Below are 16,710 nucleotides of genomic sequence, written 5' to 3'. Positions count from 1 at the left end.
TCAACCTCATTTCAAGATTGATGTAAAGTAGACACGATGGCATGCTAATGCAACAAATAATTATGCTAATTAAAAAATATCATCAGTCTTGGGCTGTTACAACTGCTCAGAAGCTCAGGCTCAGCTACTAACTTGGGGTGATGCTGGTTGTGCTTGATGGCATCACAATGTTTGGAGTTCCTGATGAAGCACCTGAGACGAATGATAGCATCCATGTCATCATGCTCCAGCCGCTTTATGTTCATGTGGTCTGTTGTTATGTGTTTTGCTTCTGTGGGGTTGTTGAGGTCATCTTGGGCTATTGCTGTTTATGCTTTGCTACCTGAACTAGATGGTAGGATGAGGGAAGAGAGTTGAGAGATGTGTATTTACTTTCTGAACTGCTGAACTACTGTATTTTTGGGTTTCGTTTCCATGAAATGGAACTGGTGTGAGCCCTTGTTGATCGGAAAAATGATACAACAGATAAAAGACTACAAGATACATCGAAAGAGCACACATGCACATGGAGACAGCACACGAAATTGTGTTTCTTCAAACCCACACCAGGCTACTCTAAATTATAATTACAGGAAATAAACCTGTACAAACAAAATAGCCGGTCCAAAATACAGGAAATAAACCTGTACAAACAAAATAGCCGGTCCAAAATCCGTATGCAGCTACAGGGGCTAAACCAAGAACGACCTCGAAATAATCTTGAGGCAGATGTCTGTAAACCATGTCATTTTCTACACTGCAATGAATGTGGATGTTTCTGGGGCTGATTTACATCTAAGCGTCCCGACAATAATATTGGCACCATGTGAAATTAGCCATGCTACATATTGTCATTGGCCGGTCTATTTGACCAGACAATCTCTATCTCTAGTGTTCTTGAGCCATCCTTACCGCCGTCATGGCTGAGGCTGAAGAACCCACTGTAAACTCCCTCGGTGACCACTTTGTCAATCTGGATGGTTACTCTTCCGAGGGTTGACTGAAGCAAAGTTTTTGAGTTTAGATACAAGTCACTAGAGACAAGAACCAAGAAAAGGGGATACAGATTAAGAAGCTACTACACCATACCTTTCCAAATGTATTTTTGCTTTTGCACAAGATGTACAGCTTCTGCCCTTTGGGGGGGATGTCGAATAACCAAGTGAATCCCTCGTTCCATACCGGGCAGATGCTCTGGTTAACCAGCTGCAATCAATGCAAATATCAACAATCACAGATGATAAACATATCAACTAGAAAGTAAGTATGCATATCCAACAAATATATAGTGATATCCACTTAATTTATTGATATCCAATTCGGAGACCTTGTCTTGTTATCAGTCTTGCAATGGTCATTTCACAGAATTACTGGGTGCAGAGCAACACGTGCATCATAGAATGAAATTAACGTGCATCATGGAAGAACTTACCTTGGTTTGCCTTGGAGGACCATTTCCTATTTGCAGGCAACAAAATGCATTTGTACTCCCCATTGTCTGTTTTAAGTTATTCCCACGTAAGATGGTCACGGTCAAGCAACCAGGCAGGCAATGCAGTAAGCTATCAGCTCTGTCATGAAAACTGGGAGGACAGGTCTTCATAAGCATCTGTAGTACAGGTATGGCCTCAGCTGAAATAAGAGACTGGGCCTTAGCAATGTCTTCATTCATCTGGGGCCAAGATTCTTTGAGCAAGCAAAGGGTGTCTAACACACTCTCTTGGGCAGCCTCGCTTCCATCCTTCAGGGCACAAACCAGATGGGGTATGCACAATGTTGCTGCCTCAGAAAATCGGACCTTTCTGAAGTTGCTGAATATCACATATATGGTCCTCAAAATAACTTCATTGATAGATGATGTAGAGAGCAGCTCTCTTTCTAAGGCAGCTGCAAGAAATTGCAGGTTAGATTACAAACATAATTGTGAAGGGATATTTAGTAATTGCAACTTCATTATTTAATGCATAACACATCTGATCAATCACTTGGAAGGGTCGGATAATGATTGATAGCTTTGCAATTATGGGGCACAAATCAGTTTTAACTGTGATAGAGCCCATCAAGGACAAAAAGGATAACAGAAAAAATGTTTTGTTTTCAAAGCAGAAGGGTACAGCAATTACAAATGAACATGAAAAGCAGGCAAATGAAAAAAAAAATGATTCCGGCAGAAAGAGCAGTGACTAACCAGTGAGAGAACGGATGAGCTCGTTAGATACATATTCTTGAAGTGTATGATTTGAAAAAAGATGCTTGATTAGTAGAGCAGCCTGTCCTGCAATATCTACATTTGGAGACAGAAGCAACTCCTGTACAACCAAAATGCCTCCAGCCTCCGCAACAGCACGCCTGTTTGTCCTGCTGTGCATCACTAAGCTCTGGAGTGCACAAATAGCAACCATTGTCATATCATCCGTGGGCTGGTCCTCAAGTAGGCTTACAAGAGCACGACAGGCAGATACGGAGTCACTTGCTCTTGCAAGGGCTTCATGCTGGAAAATGTCACCTAGTGCGAGAGTCACCAAAAACTTTGCTGCCTGATTCTTTGATTGAGGATCTAACAGGTACTGTGAGAGAGGAGCAATGGAGTGTTTGGCAACTTTTGTTTCTCGGACCCTTGAATTGTTTATCAGTGCTTCAAGCAATCTTGCTGCAGATTCCTCACAACGATGGCTCTTAAGGAGTTCCAACAGTGCACGTACAGCCCCAGCCTCAGCCATGGCTACAGCACACCGTGAATTGCTTTTCTCTTGCACAAGAAGAGCACCGAGAGCTATTGTGACAGTACTCTCCATAGTCGAGTTCAGCAATCTTACAAGCACAGCCAGTGAGACTTTAACATAGTTATCAGAGCTATAACGCAAAACATTACATAACACAAGTGCTGCGGACTCCCATAATGCTTGACTTGGCTGAGGGTCATCCTGGACAATTACCTTTGAAAGTTCAAATATTCCACCTGCATCTGCTACAGCCTTGGGCCAACTCTGAGATATGTTTTCAAGTGCTTTAACTGCAGTTTGCTGTAAGCTCAAGATACCAATACCAGCAAGCTGCACCAGAGGGACAACTGCATTTTTTGTAGTTATATCTTGTTGAAAATGTTCCTGTTCCAGAAGATGTGATAGCACCTCAGTACCAAGTTGTTGGATTGCTTGAGAGGGAGATTCAAGAAATGATATTAACGGCTCAATAATTTGACTAGGAGTTGACTTCAACGCTGCTAGACTCTGAGGTTTCTCCAGAATATTCACAAGTGCTTGCAATGCGCTGTGCTGGTCCCACATGGTAACGTCTGGGCGACGTAATAGCAAGAAAAGTGGCTCCACCATTTTTGCAGCAGCAGAACTTTTAGCAATGCCACTGTTGTTTGTTAAGATGCGAAGTAACTCAGCAATGGATGAGCTAACAGAAACAGGAACATCCAGAATCATATCAAGCGCATGCTCTATGATACCAGCTTTAACCATGTCAAGTTTGCAGTTTGGACGATCCTTGCCCAACTTTATAAGAGCAGCAATAGACGCCTCTGACAACTGGTAGTTTGTCCCAGGAACAAAACTAACAAGAAGATCAACAACTTCATTAGTCGCAGCAATCTCTGCATTGTGCTCTTCATCCAGTAGTCTGCTCAGAGCACAGACAGCGGGTTCAACAACCAAACTAGAGCCTGATGACATCAATGATATCAGGGGGCGAAGACATTCTGTGGCAATCGGTGATGCCCTTATGTCAGAATTCTCAAATAAAACATAGCAGAGCTGAGCAGCATCTTTCTTAAGCTCTAAGGAGGAACTGAAGGATAAAATTTTATAGAGGCTTTCAAGTGTGTTGCCTTCTACATCAAACATAGCTGAAGCCTTTGAGATATTGCCAGCAGAAAGTTTGATCAGAGCACCAAGTGTGGCTTGCTGTTCTATTTCAGTTCCTGACTCAAGCATGTCAAGTAATGGTTGTATAGCTTGCCTAGCCACTTCTGTATCTCTTATACTCTCTGAATCAAATAAGTTCTGCAATGTCCTTGCTGCACTAAGCCTAGAATTTCTTGAGCCCAACCGTAAGACAGCTACAAGTTGATTCAAAGTGCTAAGTGAGGATTCATAGTAAAGCAGATCAGGATTTTTGTACAAGATCCCTAAGAGATTGATAATGGTAGTTTCAGTCGAGTCTTGTGGGCTTAAAGATAAATACATGGTTAAAGCATCTAGAGCTCCAGCCTCCGCCATAGCAACTTTATTTGTTTCGCTGCCTTCTGCTAGCTGAGTCAATAGGTGCAACGCAACCAGAGGTGCTCCTGGTTTGTCTGCCATGGGTTTAAGCATATCCACTAGCAAGGGAATGGACCTTCGAACAGTAGCACCAGTAAGAACATCCTCAAGATCAAAAAGACTTTTCAATATTATTTGACTTGGATTCTCTGCCAACTTGAATTCTTCAGCCATTGTAACAAGGTTTGGCATATCAGATTCTATCAGCCCAATCATGGCTATAGCACCCACAACTGCACCAGAATTTGCTATAGCGAGCTGTATACTTCTGCTTCCAGTGCAAACCAGGCTAGCCAGTGATTGAGCAGCAAAGTACTTGTCCATAATCTCATCAGATCTTAGCAATGAAGCTAAAGAAGGTATAATTCGCATTATTGCTGAAGATTGAACTACCACTGAATCCTGAAATAAAGTAGCCAATAGAAGGGCGCAAGTCCATACACTCCCTGAATCTTCATCGTGTTCCTGTAACATGAAGCGTTATTTAGAGCTTCGAATTTTGCATGGGAAAAGAAACAGTAAAATATGGACATGTAATGGAACTAAGAAAACAAGTATTAGCCAGTTGACAACTGTTAGAGTTATAATATAAGTCATGTACCCCTTTTGTATTTATCCCGTTGTATGAGGGGTTTCCTGCATATGTTCCACACCTGTACATGTATATATATATCGGCCTATGGTCTCATGGGAATACAAGCTGCTTATTCCTAACATGGTATTAGAGCTAGGTCAATTTTTTGCACGCCGCAACTCGTGCTGATTGATCCGCCTCGCGACGCCACCGTCCTCTGTGGCCGTCGCTCTGTTCTCCGTCGCCGCCGTGTGGATCGCCAGGCTGGGCCGCTGCCTTCGCTCCCGCCCGTGCGATTCCCTCTCCTCCTGATCGCGTCCACACCGTGCTCCCTGATCCGGATCAAGCCGCCAGTGCTCCCTGATCCGGATCAAGCCGCCAGTCGTTCCCCTTGCTGGATTCTACCGCCGTGATTTCCCTGGTTCTGATCCAGTCGCCGGCGTTATCTCCAGCGGACGGCCGCCCGCCCGATCCGGTCGCTCCGTTCTATCCATCGCGCGCCACAGCCGCCGCTAGCCCCGTCCGATCCAGCAGCCGGCCAAGTAAATTCACGTATGCGTCATCTACGTCTATGTGTTTGTTGCTTGAGAATCCATCAGGTTTGGTCTAGCTAGCTTTGCACTTCGCGTGCACAACATCGCTAGCCCCGCGCGCTACAGCCGTCGTTCACCAAGCCCCGCTCGCCAGCCCCGCGCACTTCGCCAAGTCTAGTCGGTTCTAAAAAAAAAATTGTCTGCTGCATCGGGCTATGTTGCTGTCCCTCGCTGTCCGGTGATCTTTGATGGTACTAACTACACCGAGTTTACTGGCTTCATGCGCATTCACATGTGTGGCATCCGTCTTTGGGGTGTTCTTTCTGGCGAGGTCTGCTGTCCGCCACGTCCAGTTCCTCCGGTGGCCCCTACTCCGCCAACTCCATCGGTTCTTCCTACGGATGCTAATCAGGCCGCCAAGGATGCGGCTAAGCTTGCTGATGAGGCTGCTGATCGTGCTTATGATGAGAGGGTTTTAGCTTATGAGGAGGCTCTTCAGATGTATCATGGTGCTCTGTCTGTTTACACCCAGTGGCTTGATGATGATGCTCGTGCTGCAGCTGTTCTCACTGCTAGTGTTCTGCCTCAGTTTGCTTCTGAATTTCTGGGTCTTCCTACTGTCTTTGAGATGTGGAACCGTCTTCGTGAGCGCTATCAGCCCTCTGGTGATGCCTTATACCTCTCTGTGATCCGTCAGGAGCATGCTCTTCAGCAGGGTGACTCTACTGTTGATGACTTCTATGCACAGAGTTCTGCTATCTGGCGCCAGCTTGATTCTCTCCATAGTGCTGGGTGTCGTACCTGCCCCTATTGCCAGGCTGTCCAGGCCAATTTGGAGTTTCATCGCGTCTATGAGTTCTTGTCTCGGCTCCGTAAGGAGTTTGAGCCCCGGCGTGCTCAGTTGTTTGCTCGTGGCCGTATTTCTCTCATGGAGGCGCTTTCTGAGATTCGTGCTGAGGAGACTCGCTTACGTGGTGCTGGTTTGCTGGAGGTTCCCTCTGTGCTTGCTACTCGTGCTCCTACGCCACCTGCTCCATCGACCACTTCTCGCTCGAGTGCTCCGCCGCTCTTGCCCACTCCTTCTGGAGGCTCAGGTCGCCCCCGTCCACATTGCGCCTATTGCAACAATGATGGTCATCTTGAGTCTCAGTGCTACACGAAGAAGAAACACCTGCGCAAGGCTCGATCATCATCTTCAGGGACTTCGTCATCTACCTCGACAGCTTCAGCCATTGCTTTGACTGAGCAGGATATTCTGAGACTTAAGCGTCTGCTCGCGGCTTCAGGTTCTTCCTCGACGGGTACTGCCGGTTCTGTGACTGATGCTTCCCGCACTGAGCAATCACCCTCTACACAGTCAGGTACATCCCCATGGGTTCTGGACTCTGGAGCTTCTTTTCATATGTCTTCTCATTCCTCCACTTTGTCCTCTCTTCGATCACTGGATTCTCCTATTCATGTCTTCACTGCTGATGGTACTCCACTTTCTGTTGCTAGTAGAGGCAATCTTACTACTCCTTATTCTGTTCCTGATGTTGCTCATGTTCCTCGACTTACCATGAATTTGTTTTCTGCTGGTCAACTTACGGATTCTGGTTGTCGCGTCATCCTCGACGTTGACTCTTGTTCTGTCCAGGACCGTCACACGCACACTCTGGTTGGGGCTGGCCCTCGCCGCCGTGATTCTCAGGGTCTTTGGGAGTTGGACTGGCTTCATGTTCCTTCTGCTGCCACCACCATCGCCAGTTCTTCCGCTTCTGTTGCCTCCGTCACTGGTTCCTTCCAGCAGTGGCATCATCGACTTGGTCATCTGTGTGGTTCTCGGTTGTCTTCTTTAGTTCGTCGAGGCCTTCTGGGGTCTGTCTCAGGAGATGTCTCTTTAGAGTGTCAGGGTTGTCGTCTTGGCAAGCAGATTCGGTTACCATATTCACATAGTGAGTCGTGTCTAAGCGTCCTTTCGATTTAGTCCATTCTGATGTATGGGGTCCGGCCCCTTTCGCTTCGAAAGGTGGTCATAAATACTATATTATTTTCATCGATGATTTCTCTCGTTACACATGGCTTTATTTCATGACTTCTCGTTCTGAGGTGTTGTCTATTTATAAGCGTTTTGCTGCCATGGTTCATACTCAGTTCTCTTCACCCATTCGTGTTTTTCGTGCTGACTCCGCTGGCAAGTATATCTCTAAGATGTTGCGTGGTGTTCTTGCTGAGCACGGGACTCTCTCTCAATTCTCTTGTCCTGGTGCTCATGCTCAGAATGGTGTGGCTGAGCGAAAGCATCGACATCTTCTTGAGACGGCTCGTGCATTGATGATTGCTGCCTCTCTCCCGCCTCATTTTTGGGCTGAGGCCGTCTCCACATCCACCTATCTTATCAATATACAGCCTTCCGCTGCTCTACAGGGTGGTGTTCCTTTCGAGCGACTTTTTGATCGTTCTCCCGATTATTCGATGCTTCGCTTGTTTGGTTGTGTTTGCTATGTTCTTCTTGCCCCTCGCGAACGCACCAAACTGACTGCTCAGTCTGTTGAGTGTGTCTTCTTAGGCTACAGTGATGAGCATAAGGGCTATCGTTGTTGGGATCCTATTGGTCGTCGGATGCGTATCTCTCGAGATGTGACTTTTGAAGAGTCTCGTCCCTTCTACCCACGCCCATCTTCCTCGACTTTTTCAGTGCAGGATATCTCTTTCCTCACTTTTCCTGACTCACCTATCACCCCCGCCGACACTGTACCTCTCCGTTCCACTTCCTCTCCTTCTCCACATCTAGTTCTCAACTCCAGTTGGATAATTAGGTACTAATAATGTACAACGTAATTTCTGCACAGCTGTATCTCATTCTAACTCTAGTACCAAAACAAATGGTTCCAGTCTGGAGTCTATCGGAATGTAAAGGTCAAAAAAGGAACATATAGACTGACTAAAGTATCAATACTTGCAAAGTAACTACAGTTTATATGCAGGATGTATCACCGGACTTCTATTTATCCCAGGTATTGCAAGCATTGGTGAGGAATTTATTTTTATGTTTTAATTAGGGTGATGAATTTATTTTTTATGTAAGCAGTAACTTCATATGTGCTGATGAATATATTTTGCTGATGCAAGTATATACTGATCGACAAGCTCATCCTGTAGTAGCATGTATAAGGTTAAACAGCAAGACCCACCCTTACGAACAAATTGCCACAACAGACTTGGTTTGGGAACCGGGGACTTAATTAGAGTTGAGGGAAAAGCTCGTTAATCTGCCGAATGGGGTTTGCTCCTCAATTCGGAAAAACAATATCTGCCTAATGGATAGGTTCATAAGCACTCATTGTGCTCAAATTTGGCTCCAAAATAAATGAGTCAATTTTAGTGAAACACGATTGCGCTTCGTCTCAGCTCGTTAGCTCGACAACAAAATTGGTACTGAACAATTAGCAATTAACTAAGATGAATAGATGGTACGAAGTGAATCTGCCATAAGTTCAAAAAAAAAACTCAATAGATGATCGTATCCAACTAGATCATTCAAGAACTTTGGACTCCTAAAATTGGCAACAATGAGGTATTTGAGGGACTCATGCAGCCACATTGCCCTTGCTGTGCATTATAAGTGTGAGGCTATCTCAGGGGTGAAAAGGACAAATCTATAAAGGTTAGCTATTGCCCCACTTACATACATGGGGTTTGATGATTTGCCCCAGGGTTGTCTCAATGGCTAGTGGCCCCAGCCCCACCTGTCAATCTCAAGGGGCTAGTGGCCCCAGCCCCACCTGTCAATCTCAAGGGGGGCGGGGGGGAGGGGGGGGGCAAATTATCAAAGTTAGAAGTAAAGTGTGGGTTAAGATCAAATTTCTCATTGATAGCAATGTCACGTAACTGCTACATGTATGTAGATAGCTAATTAGGATTGTGAATAGGCAAACGTCCTTTCACAGTATATGATCCTGAGAAAAATTATCACACCAATGGTGCATCATATTCAGCAAGCAACCTATTTCTACGTATTATGTTTCTTACTGAAAGGCAAAAACAAGGCAGATCTATTGGTTTTCATCCTTCCACCCTATTCAGCAGTCATCAAATTGGGACTAAGTAATCCAACCTCCTCATCTGAACCAGCACCGCAGTGGCCATGCGAACACCATGAGCAGTCAGCCGGTGCCCATCCGGTGCAGCTGTGATGGCTTGCTGCGAACAGGAAGATACTCCTGAGGACCGGCACAATCACCCAGCCATAGACGAACACCCATTAAAGGTATAGTGAGCGACAAGATGCCGGTAGCACTGCCCTACGGCGATCACAACCTGGCACAGGCTCTTGAGCAGGGTGCCGGTGAACTCGTTGGTATGCAGCAGATGGGCGCCAGCCAGCTGCTCATGGCATTCACCATGGTTGTCCCCACGCCGGTGTGCAAGCACCACGTTCGAAGGTATGAGGATGCATGGCTGTCAAGGCAGAGCTCACATCCCGACGACGGCATACCACTGGCCGTGGAGGCGGGGAAGAAGCGGTGGAGAAATATCTTGTATAAGACGCGGAGGCCGACGGGCACGAGTGGCCAGAGGCATTCTATGGACGAGGGAGACAATGCGGGAGAGCCACGGCAACAGAATTGGCGGCGCCGCCGAGGTGACTGTGTACAGGCTGGGTCCACATGGTCGGTGTATGGACCGACCCACTCTGATGGCAGGAGAGGCCGGCGGCTGCAGCCGGCAAAGCACGCCACTTGTGCAGTCCAGAACCAAAAGAGAGGAGGGGGCTCATCATGAAAGATGTATTTTGGCATACAACACCCGATAAAAGCATCTGGGTTCTTTTTTGCAAAATAAAAATAAAAATGCCTCTTCAGCGAGACACCATGGCCCGTGGTGCTCCTGCTGATGAGATTCTGATCAGTTTGCACAATAGATCTAAGTTAATTGACCACTTTAAAGTTTAAACCATTCTGCAAGTTGAGCGGTTTGCTCTTACATTGAAGAACAGCTTGAGGCACCAAGCGGTTAACATGGATAGAGAAATCCTGGACCCAAAAAGAGCCGACTAACTCATAAAGGAGCCAGGTTAAAGTAATCAATGCAGAACCAAAAAAGTGCTTGGCCCACAAAGATACCATTTATGTTGATGCATCCCTCAAATCAAACAAGCATAGCATTTCAGCGAAGTAAAAACTTAACTTTATCATCAAGTGATTGGAGCTGAAGATATAAGAAAAATGTAATAACAGCACAATGGAAAATAGAGATTAAAAAGTGAAACATGCACCTGTCGGCTAGCAGAGTGGCTAGCAAGTTTATCAGAAACAATGTCAACACCACCAAGATCCATAACAGTAACTTTACTCCTGGGATGAGAAGAACAAATTAGTGAGAGCAAACGTGCAACAGTTTCTTCCAGAACCTTTCCCGATTCAGGCACATCCAAAACATCCTGCTCACAATTGAACAAACTCTTCTCTGTGTAAGGTTTCCAGACTTCAATGTCTAGGGATGTTGAAGTGGAATGTTGCTTCAACATATCAATGAGTGCAGATATTAGACTCTTCAGATGTCCTGATGCTTCAAGAACTTCAATTGAATCTTCTCTGTTGTCCTTCAACGCAGATATGAGGGTGATTGCACTGGAGATTCTTATTTCCATGTTTGTCGATTCCATAACTCTACTGACAAGAGAATCAATGCAGCCTTGACTTCTGTTTATCTGCTCACTAAGCAGAGAAGATTGGTCCTGACATAGCCTTGCGAGAATTTGAATGGACTTGTCTTGAATAGGGGGAAGCCCAACACTGATACAGCGGACCAGAGGTTCTAAACTTTCTGGGGCTTCCAGAAAGGCAGTCCGCAGAGGGGGGCTAAAATGAGCACCCTCCTTGGTCATCACCATCAATGCAAGCACATCCAGGGGATCCAAGCTAGTAACATTTTCCAAACTTATACCAGATAAACACACCAGCAGTGCATGAATTATAAAGCAGCAGAGTGAGTAATCTGGAAAAACTTCACCGAGGGGGAATTGGTTGAGCAAGTGATAAAGTGACCGTGAAGCACTAATCTTGCCATCTAAACTCCCCTCCTTTAGGACTCTAGTCAAAGCTTGGACAATATTATCATCTAGCGCTTCCTTAGCAATCTGGGAATCTGATAAGAGATTTGCCAATGCAGCAATTGCCGCTTCAGCCGCATCAATGGATGATGTCTTGGCCATCTCTATGAGAGGTTGCACGTCACCTTCAGCTATACATGACATCTTGTTCTTCGACATGGTATTAGCCGAGCGCGAGAGTGCTCCTAAAGCTCGAGCAGATTGTGTTGCAATAACTTGATTTCCACTTGTCAAAAGCTTCATGCATGGCTGAACAATTTCATCGGTTGCTAAGATGTCGCAAATATCCTGACGCATACTGAAAATATCAGCCAACACAGTTGCAGCACATTCCTGAGATTCTTCATTTGATGAGTCAAGAACAAGAACAAGAGATCTAAGCCCTTTATTAGCAGGAGCTCCATTCTGGATTAGATCTCTTTGAGGAGCCAGCACAAGGACATGCCCGAGAACTGTAATGGCATGTGTCTTTGAGCTCACTGAGTCACTGAGCAGCAGTGCTAACAGCTGATTGATTGTGGCAGAATCAGCAGACCGTATAAGCACCTTAAGTGCTTTGACTGACGCCTCTTGTCCACGAGGACTGTCACTCTTTAGAAGCCAAAGCAGCGCCAGAACAGCACCAGCACTCTCAACACATGCCCTGATATCGTCACTGTGACAGCACAAGTTGCATATGATATGAGCTGCATCCTCCTTTGCCCTTTGAGATCCTGTTTCAAGTAGTTGGACAAGTGGAGGGATACCTCCAGCAGCTGTTATTGCCCACTTACTGTCATCTACTTCATCACTCAAGATAGCTAACAAAGAAACTGCATACTCCTGATGCTGCTCACTGGAAAGTCCAAGCAATGATATTAGCAACTGAACTCCTTCTCTCTTTCCAAGAGCATCCCACAATCCAAAACCATCACAGCACAAGCTAGTTAAGGCATGAACAAGATGGTCTTGAACATCGTCGGAAGCCATAGTGACCAGCCCAACAAGAACCTTCTTTGCATTTGAGTGATCAAGTCTGCCAGAGAAACATGCATTTGCATATAGACTTGCTAAAGCTTCAAGAATACGATCAAGCAGAAGCTTACTGTCATGGGATTTTAAGAGCACAACCAAAATGTTTTCTATCTCAACAGGATCAAAGAATTTACCATCAGTGCCATCATACACCATCAACGTATATGCAAGTGCTCCAAGAATGTCAGCAAGGGACACAGCTGACCGGGGTGATTGGCAAAGCTCTCCCAGGTAAAGCAACAATGAAGTGGTTCCACCGCAAATATTTGATAAAGCACAAACAGCATGGCTTTGTAGAGAATGGCAGGTAACCCCTCGCATGCACTCTTTTGAGGGCGCTACAACAGCTCCAATCAAAACAGGGAGACCACCTGCATCGACCACAGCTTTCTTTGCAATAGTAGACTTGGAAGATAAGGCCTCCAAAGCATCAGCTGCACTTTCACGAACAGCAATGTCATCATCTCGATTCAGAAGCTGAAGAAGGGCCTTAACAGCCCCAGCAGCTATGATTTTGGGAATGCTATCACTGAAAGCAGAGATCAACCGTGCCAAAAGGGAGGCAGCATTTGACTGTGAAGCAGTATTCTTGGATGAAAGAAGGCCAGTAATAATTTCTACTCCACCCGCTTCAAGTGTGGCCTTCCAATAACCATCTTTATCTCCACAGAGATTTCTTAAAGCCCCAGTCACAAAGCCCTCAACTATTCTATCTTGGCGTGACTTAGGATTGAGCAAATCCCAAAGAGTCGGCACAACGCCTTCTGTCACAAATATTTTCATGCCTATGTGATCATCCGAAAGACCCCCTGAAGACACTTCAAAAATAGCCTCAGCGGCAGCCTTCTTTGCTTCAGCAGATTCAGACTTCAAGAGAGAGAGCAAGGGTGGTATGCAACCTCCTAAGAGAACCTTGACACGCAGGTCCTCTTCCTTGCAGAGTGCACTAAGCAGGGCCGCAGCATTTACTTTGGCTGAAGATGTCCCGCTTCTAAGGAAAGATATAAATAATGGCATGGCCTGAGAATGGCTACCTATCAAAATCCTTGCATCCTTTTTCGCCTTGGCAAGTTCAAGTAATCGTTTAATTGCCACTTCCTTCTCTGGTAGTGATGTCACGCTACCATGTAGCTGCTCCAGCAATCGAGCAACAGTGGACATTGCACTTCCAGGATCATCAACTTCTGCAAGATTACATGCTTCCCTATATAGAGAATAAGCAATGATAGTTAAAAAATGTGAATAATAAAAAGAGGACTAAAGGCTTAAAATGAAATGAAGGGTCGCTACACGAGGATATAGCAACCCAAAGAAAGCTAAGCTAATTTTGCAAAGCAATTGATTCCATGAAAACTTCCAGTGTAATAAACATAATAAAAGAAGCAGTGAGAAAATTGAGATCTTTTTTTAACAGTGATGAAATTGAGATCTTTTATACCTTGATCTAGAAGATGATGTGGATGGTGCAGGTGAAGTAGGATCTCGAGAGTCTCGAGGTTCCGATGAGCTGGATATCGGCATGATTGAACAGCCACCGACGTTTACAACCTTAATTGGTTTATATGTCCTCCTACAAGACAAACTGAAAGTATTCAACATAACAAAGTAATATTGCCAGCTTGTGTCATCAATATTTCAAATTAACTTACATTATACCAAAAGGGTGGAAAGGTAACCACATATATGATATATCATGTGGATACCAAGATAATAACATAATCATGTTAATTTAAGAGTGCAATATTAAAAGATGTATAGCCTGATAGCCATGGTCAGCAGATCTAGTTCTAACAGCAAAAAAAACTAAGAATATACCCATCACCTATAGTTCAACATATAAATGAAATGTTGTGAACGTCGTGATAGAGAGTAACCTAAGCTATTGGAATTTTAACTCATATTTTATTCTAAATTTTATACTGGATTTGCATTCTCACTAAAAAATATTAAATGCAAGATCAAAAACCAAAGTCTCTGTTCCAGGTAATAGATAGGTAACAAAAGGATGATTAAACCAGCGTCAGGTTTCAAACAATATGACAGCAATAGTAGTCTTAGATCTGAATAGGTATCAATTTTGAACTTATTGCAACAGATCATACAAAACTGACTGCAGTTGCTCCAACAGGAAAAGACCAACAGAGGAGTGATGCATATTTCGATGCGTGTTCAAGGAAAAAAATATTCAGCCGTAGCTGATAAAAAGAATTCCATTATGGTCACCATTTCATGGATCCAATTCAATGGAACATCCAGTTCAAAAGAAAAATCAATGGAACATCAAAACCACAACCGCAAGTACCAGTGCAAGCCCCGTCCCTACCTCCAAGACATCCAACTGGCAGTGCTAGAATCGTCATGGGGAAATTCAGATCTCAAAAAAATGGTACTTTCCACCTATTTAACTGCCAAAGATGAAAACTCGAAATTATCGCCCGTGATCTATCATCCTATCCCCAAATTCCACGCAAGTATACTTCAGCGGCGAGATTCCTTGCACACCTCAGCTGCAATGACACCTACCGCATGTCGCACACACAGACACACTTCCAAAGTCCAAATGCATATAGCAATTAGCTCCAAACAACCGAGCAACTGTGTCTAGCTTCATGACAAAGGTGCCTTCCCCAATTCACCAAATTTGAGGAAGGACAGGCACCCAGCAGCAGAAGGTGCTACAAATGCAAAAAAGCAGCTGCGGACCAGAGCTGCCAATGCACGGGGATAGGAACGACCATACTAGCACTAAACGAGTTTAAGACAAGCGTGAGTGCAAAATTGTACCATTCCACGTGGTGCGGAGTTCAATCAATTACTCCTGAAATCCCAATGAAGAATGGCTGCCTCGACTGAGCATTGTCTCTCTATGACCCAACGAAAAGCACGCCGTTTCTACAGTATGGTAAGATCAGACCACGGCCTTCAAACAAGACATTATCGAAAACTAAAGTGCGGATGAACAAAGAAACAGAAAAGCGGGTCGCGACAGAATTCCTCGAGAATTACTCCCCTCCGTGCGCACCTAACTACGGCCTGGCCCAGATCGCTCCTCGCGCCACCGCGGAGCGGCAAGCGACGGCGGACCCCCCACCCCGATCACGCGAACCAACCAAAATCCCGCCGCCCACCTCCTCCGCCTCGCCAGTGGGGCCATCGCAGGCGAGATCTCGACCGCCAGGCTTCAACGAAACGCAACACGATACTCCCTAGAACCAGCGCGAATCGCTCGGAACTGGGCGCCGCCGCGGGCAGCCCCCTGCAGGGCGCGCCTGGCCAGAGAGATCGACGAACGAGAGCGGGAGAGGGGGGCTCACCGGCGGCAGGCGAGGACGTCCGGCGGCGAGAGCGGGGCGGGGGAGAGGAGGAGGCGACGCCTGGTCTCGCGCCCACACGCCCACTGTGCCGCGCAGTGTGGGTGTGAACTGTGAAGAGGGAGAGAGAGAGATGTGAAAGCTTTTGGAACAGGGGAAGTGGGGAGGGAGAGGGGTGGTGTCTTTTGCGGATCACTCCTGTCATTGTCGCGTTATTACGGGAGTGGACATGGACGGCCGCCTCGGCTGTCAAGTGGAAATTAACTGCGTTCCTCTTTTAGTAACGGGCAGATCGCTGTCGTACTACGCAGCGGTAGTGGAGGCATTTAGAGCGCCTTCGACCGTGTCAATAAAATAACCACCGTTTACGCGGAATTGGGTCAGAAAATTTTCTCCAACAATTTTCATAAACGTGGAAATTTTTAGTGAATACAGAAAAAAATAGAGAAAGATGTTTACCGACTGAGAAAAGACATCGCTAGACAACTTCCGTGAAATTTTACAGACCCGAAAAAGTGATTTTATAGGGAGTTTCTTAGAGCAACTCTAGCAAACCCCGCATCCGGCCGCCCGCAAAACGTGTTTGCATCTCGTGGAAACCCGCTTTTGCGGGCTGGCTCGGACGGACACGGATGCAGGCCCTCAACGGGCCCGTAAAAAAGTATATTTCACGAATTCAATAAATAAGTTTAAATGCAAATGACATAACACAGTTTTACGCGCAAATAAAAGCCAAGTTAAGTACGACAAACGCAAAAGAGGGCTCTGCAAAAGTTTGCGCCCATGTCCGGCACCATCTTGATCGATCTTCACTCCGCACCATCTTGGTCGAGTCCATCTTGAAGTTCATCGCCACCAACGAATCCACCTCCGGCGCTTGTTTCAACTCCCGCACCAAAATCGTCGACATTGCCACCATATGGAGCAGAGAAAACAT

At 45.7% G+C, this 16,710-nt stretch overlaps 1 protein-coding gene across 1 annotated transcript; it reads right to left on the bottom strand.

The window, feature by feature from the left end:
* Nucleotides 1–524: 524 nt before the first annotated feature.
* LOC123086681 (protein CELLULOSE SYNTHASE INTERACTIVE 3) lies at nucleotides 525–15,956 on the bottom strand. Its single transcript, XM_044508458.1, has 7 exons — nucleotides 15,777–15,956; nucleotides 13,901–14,032; nucleotides 10,612–13,666; nucleotides 2,168–4,712; nucleotides 1,412–1,866; nucleotides 1,069–1,185; nucleotides 525–979 (listed from the first exon to the last, which is right to left on the bottom strand). The coding sequence occupies exons 2-7, from the start codon at nucleotides 13,981–13,983 to the stop codon at nucleotides 821–823; spliced, it is 6,414 nt and encodes a 2,137-aa protein (XP_044364393.1). The 5' UTR covers nucleotides 13,984–14,032; nucleotides 15,777–15,956; the 3' UTR covers nucleotides 525–820.
* Between the last annotated feature and the right edge of the window lie 754 nt (nucleotides 15,957–16,710).

The sequence above is a fragment of the Triticum aestivum genome, chromosome 4A, assembly GCF_018294505.1.
Source record: "Triticum aestivum cultivar Chinese Spring chromosome 4A, IWGSC CS RefSeq v2.1, whole genome shotgun sequence".
Lineage (NCBI taxonomy): Eukaryota > Viridiplantae > Streptophyta > Magnoliopsida > Poales > Poaceae > Triticum > Triticum aestivum.
The sequence above is the reverse complement of the archived record's forward strand: the minus strand, read 5'-3'. Positions and strand labels throughout refer to the sequence as shown.

What these genes read in the sequence shown, in the direction of transcription:
- LOC123086681 (XM_044508458.1), bottom strand. Translation starts at nt 13,983, where the DNA reads ATGCCGATATCCAGCTCATCGGAACCTCGAGACTCTCGAGATCCTACT. An exon ending in GCTCATCCGTTCTCTCACTG is followed by an intron (nt 1,867 to 2,167) that starts GTTAGTCACTGC and finishes AATTTCTTGCAG; the next exon opens with CTGCCTTAGAAAGAGAGCTG. An exon ending in GTCCTCCAAGGCAAACCAAG is followed by an intron (nt 1,186 to 1,411) that starts GTAAGTTCTTCC and finishes CATTGATTGCAG; the next exon opens with CTGGTTAACCAGAGCATCTG.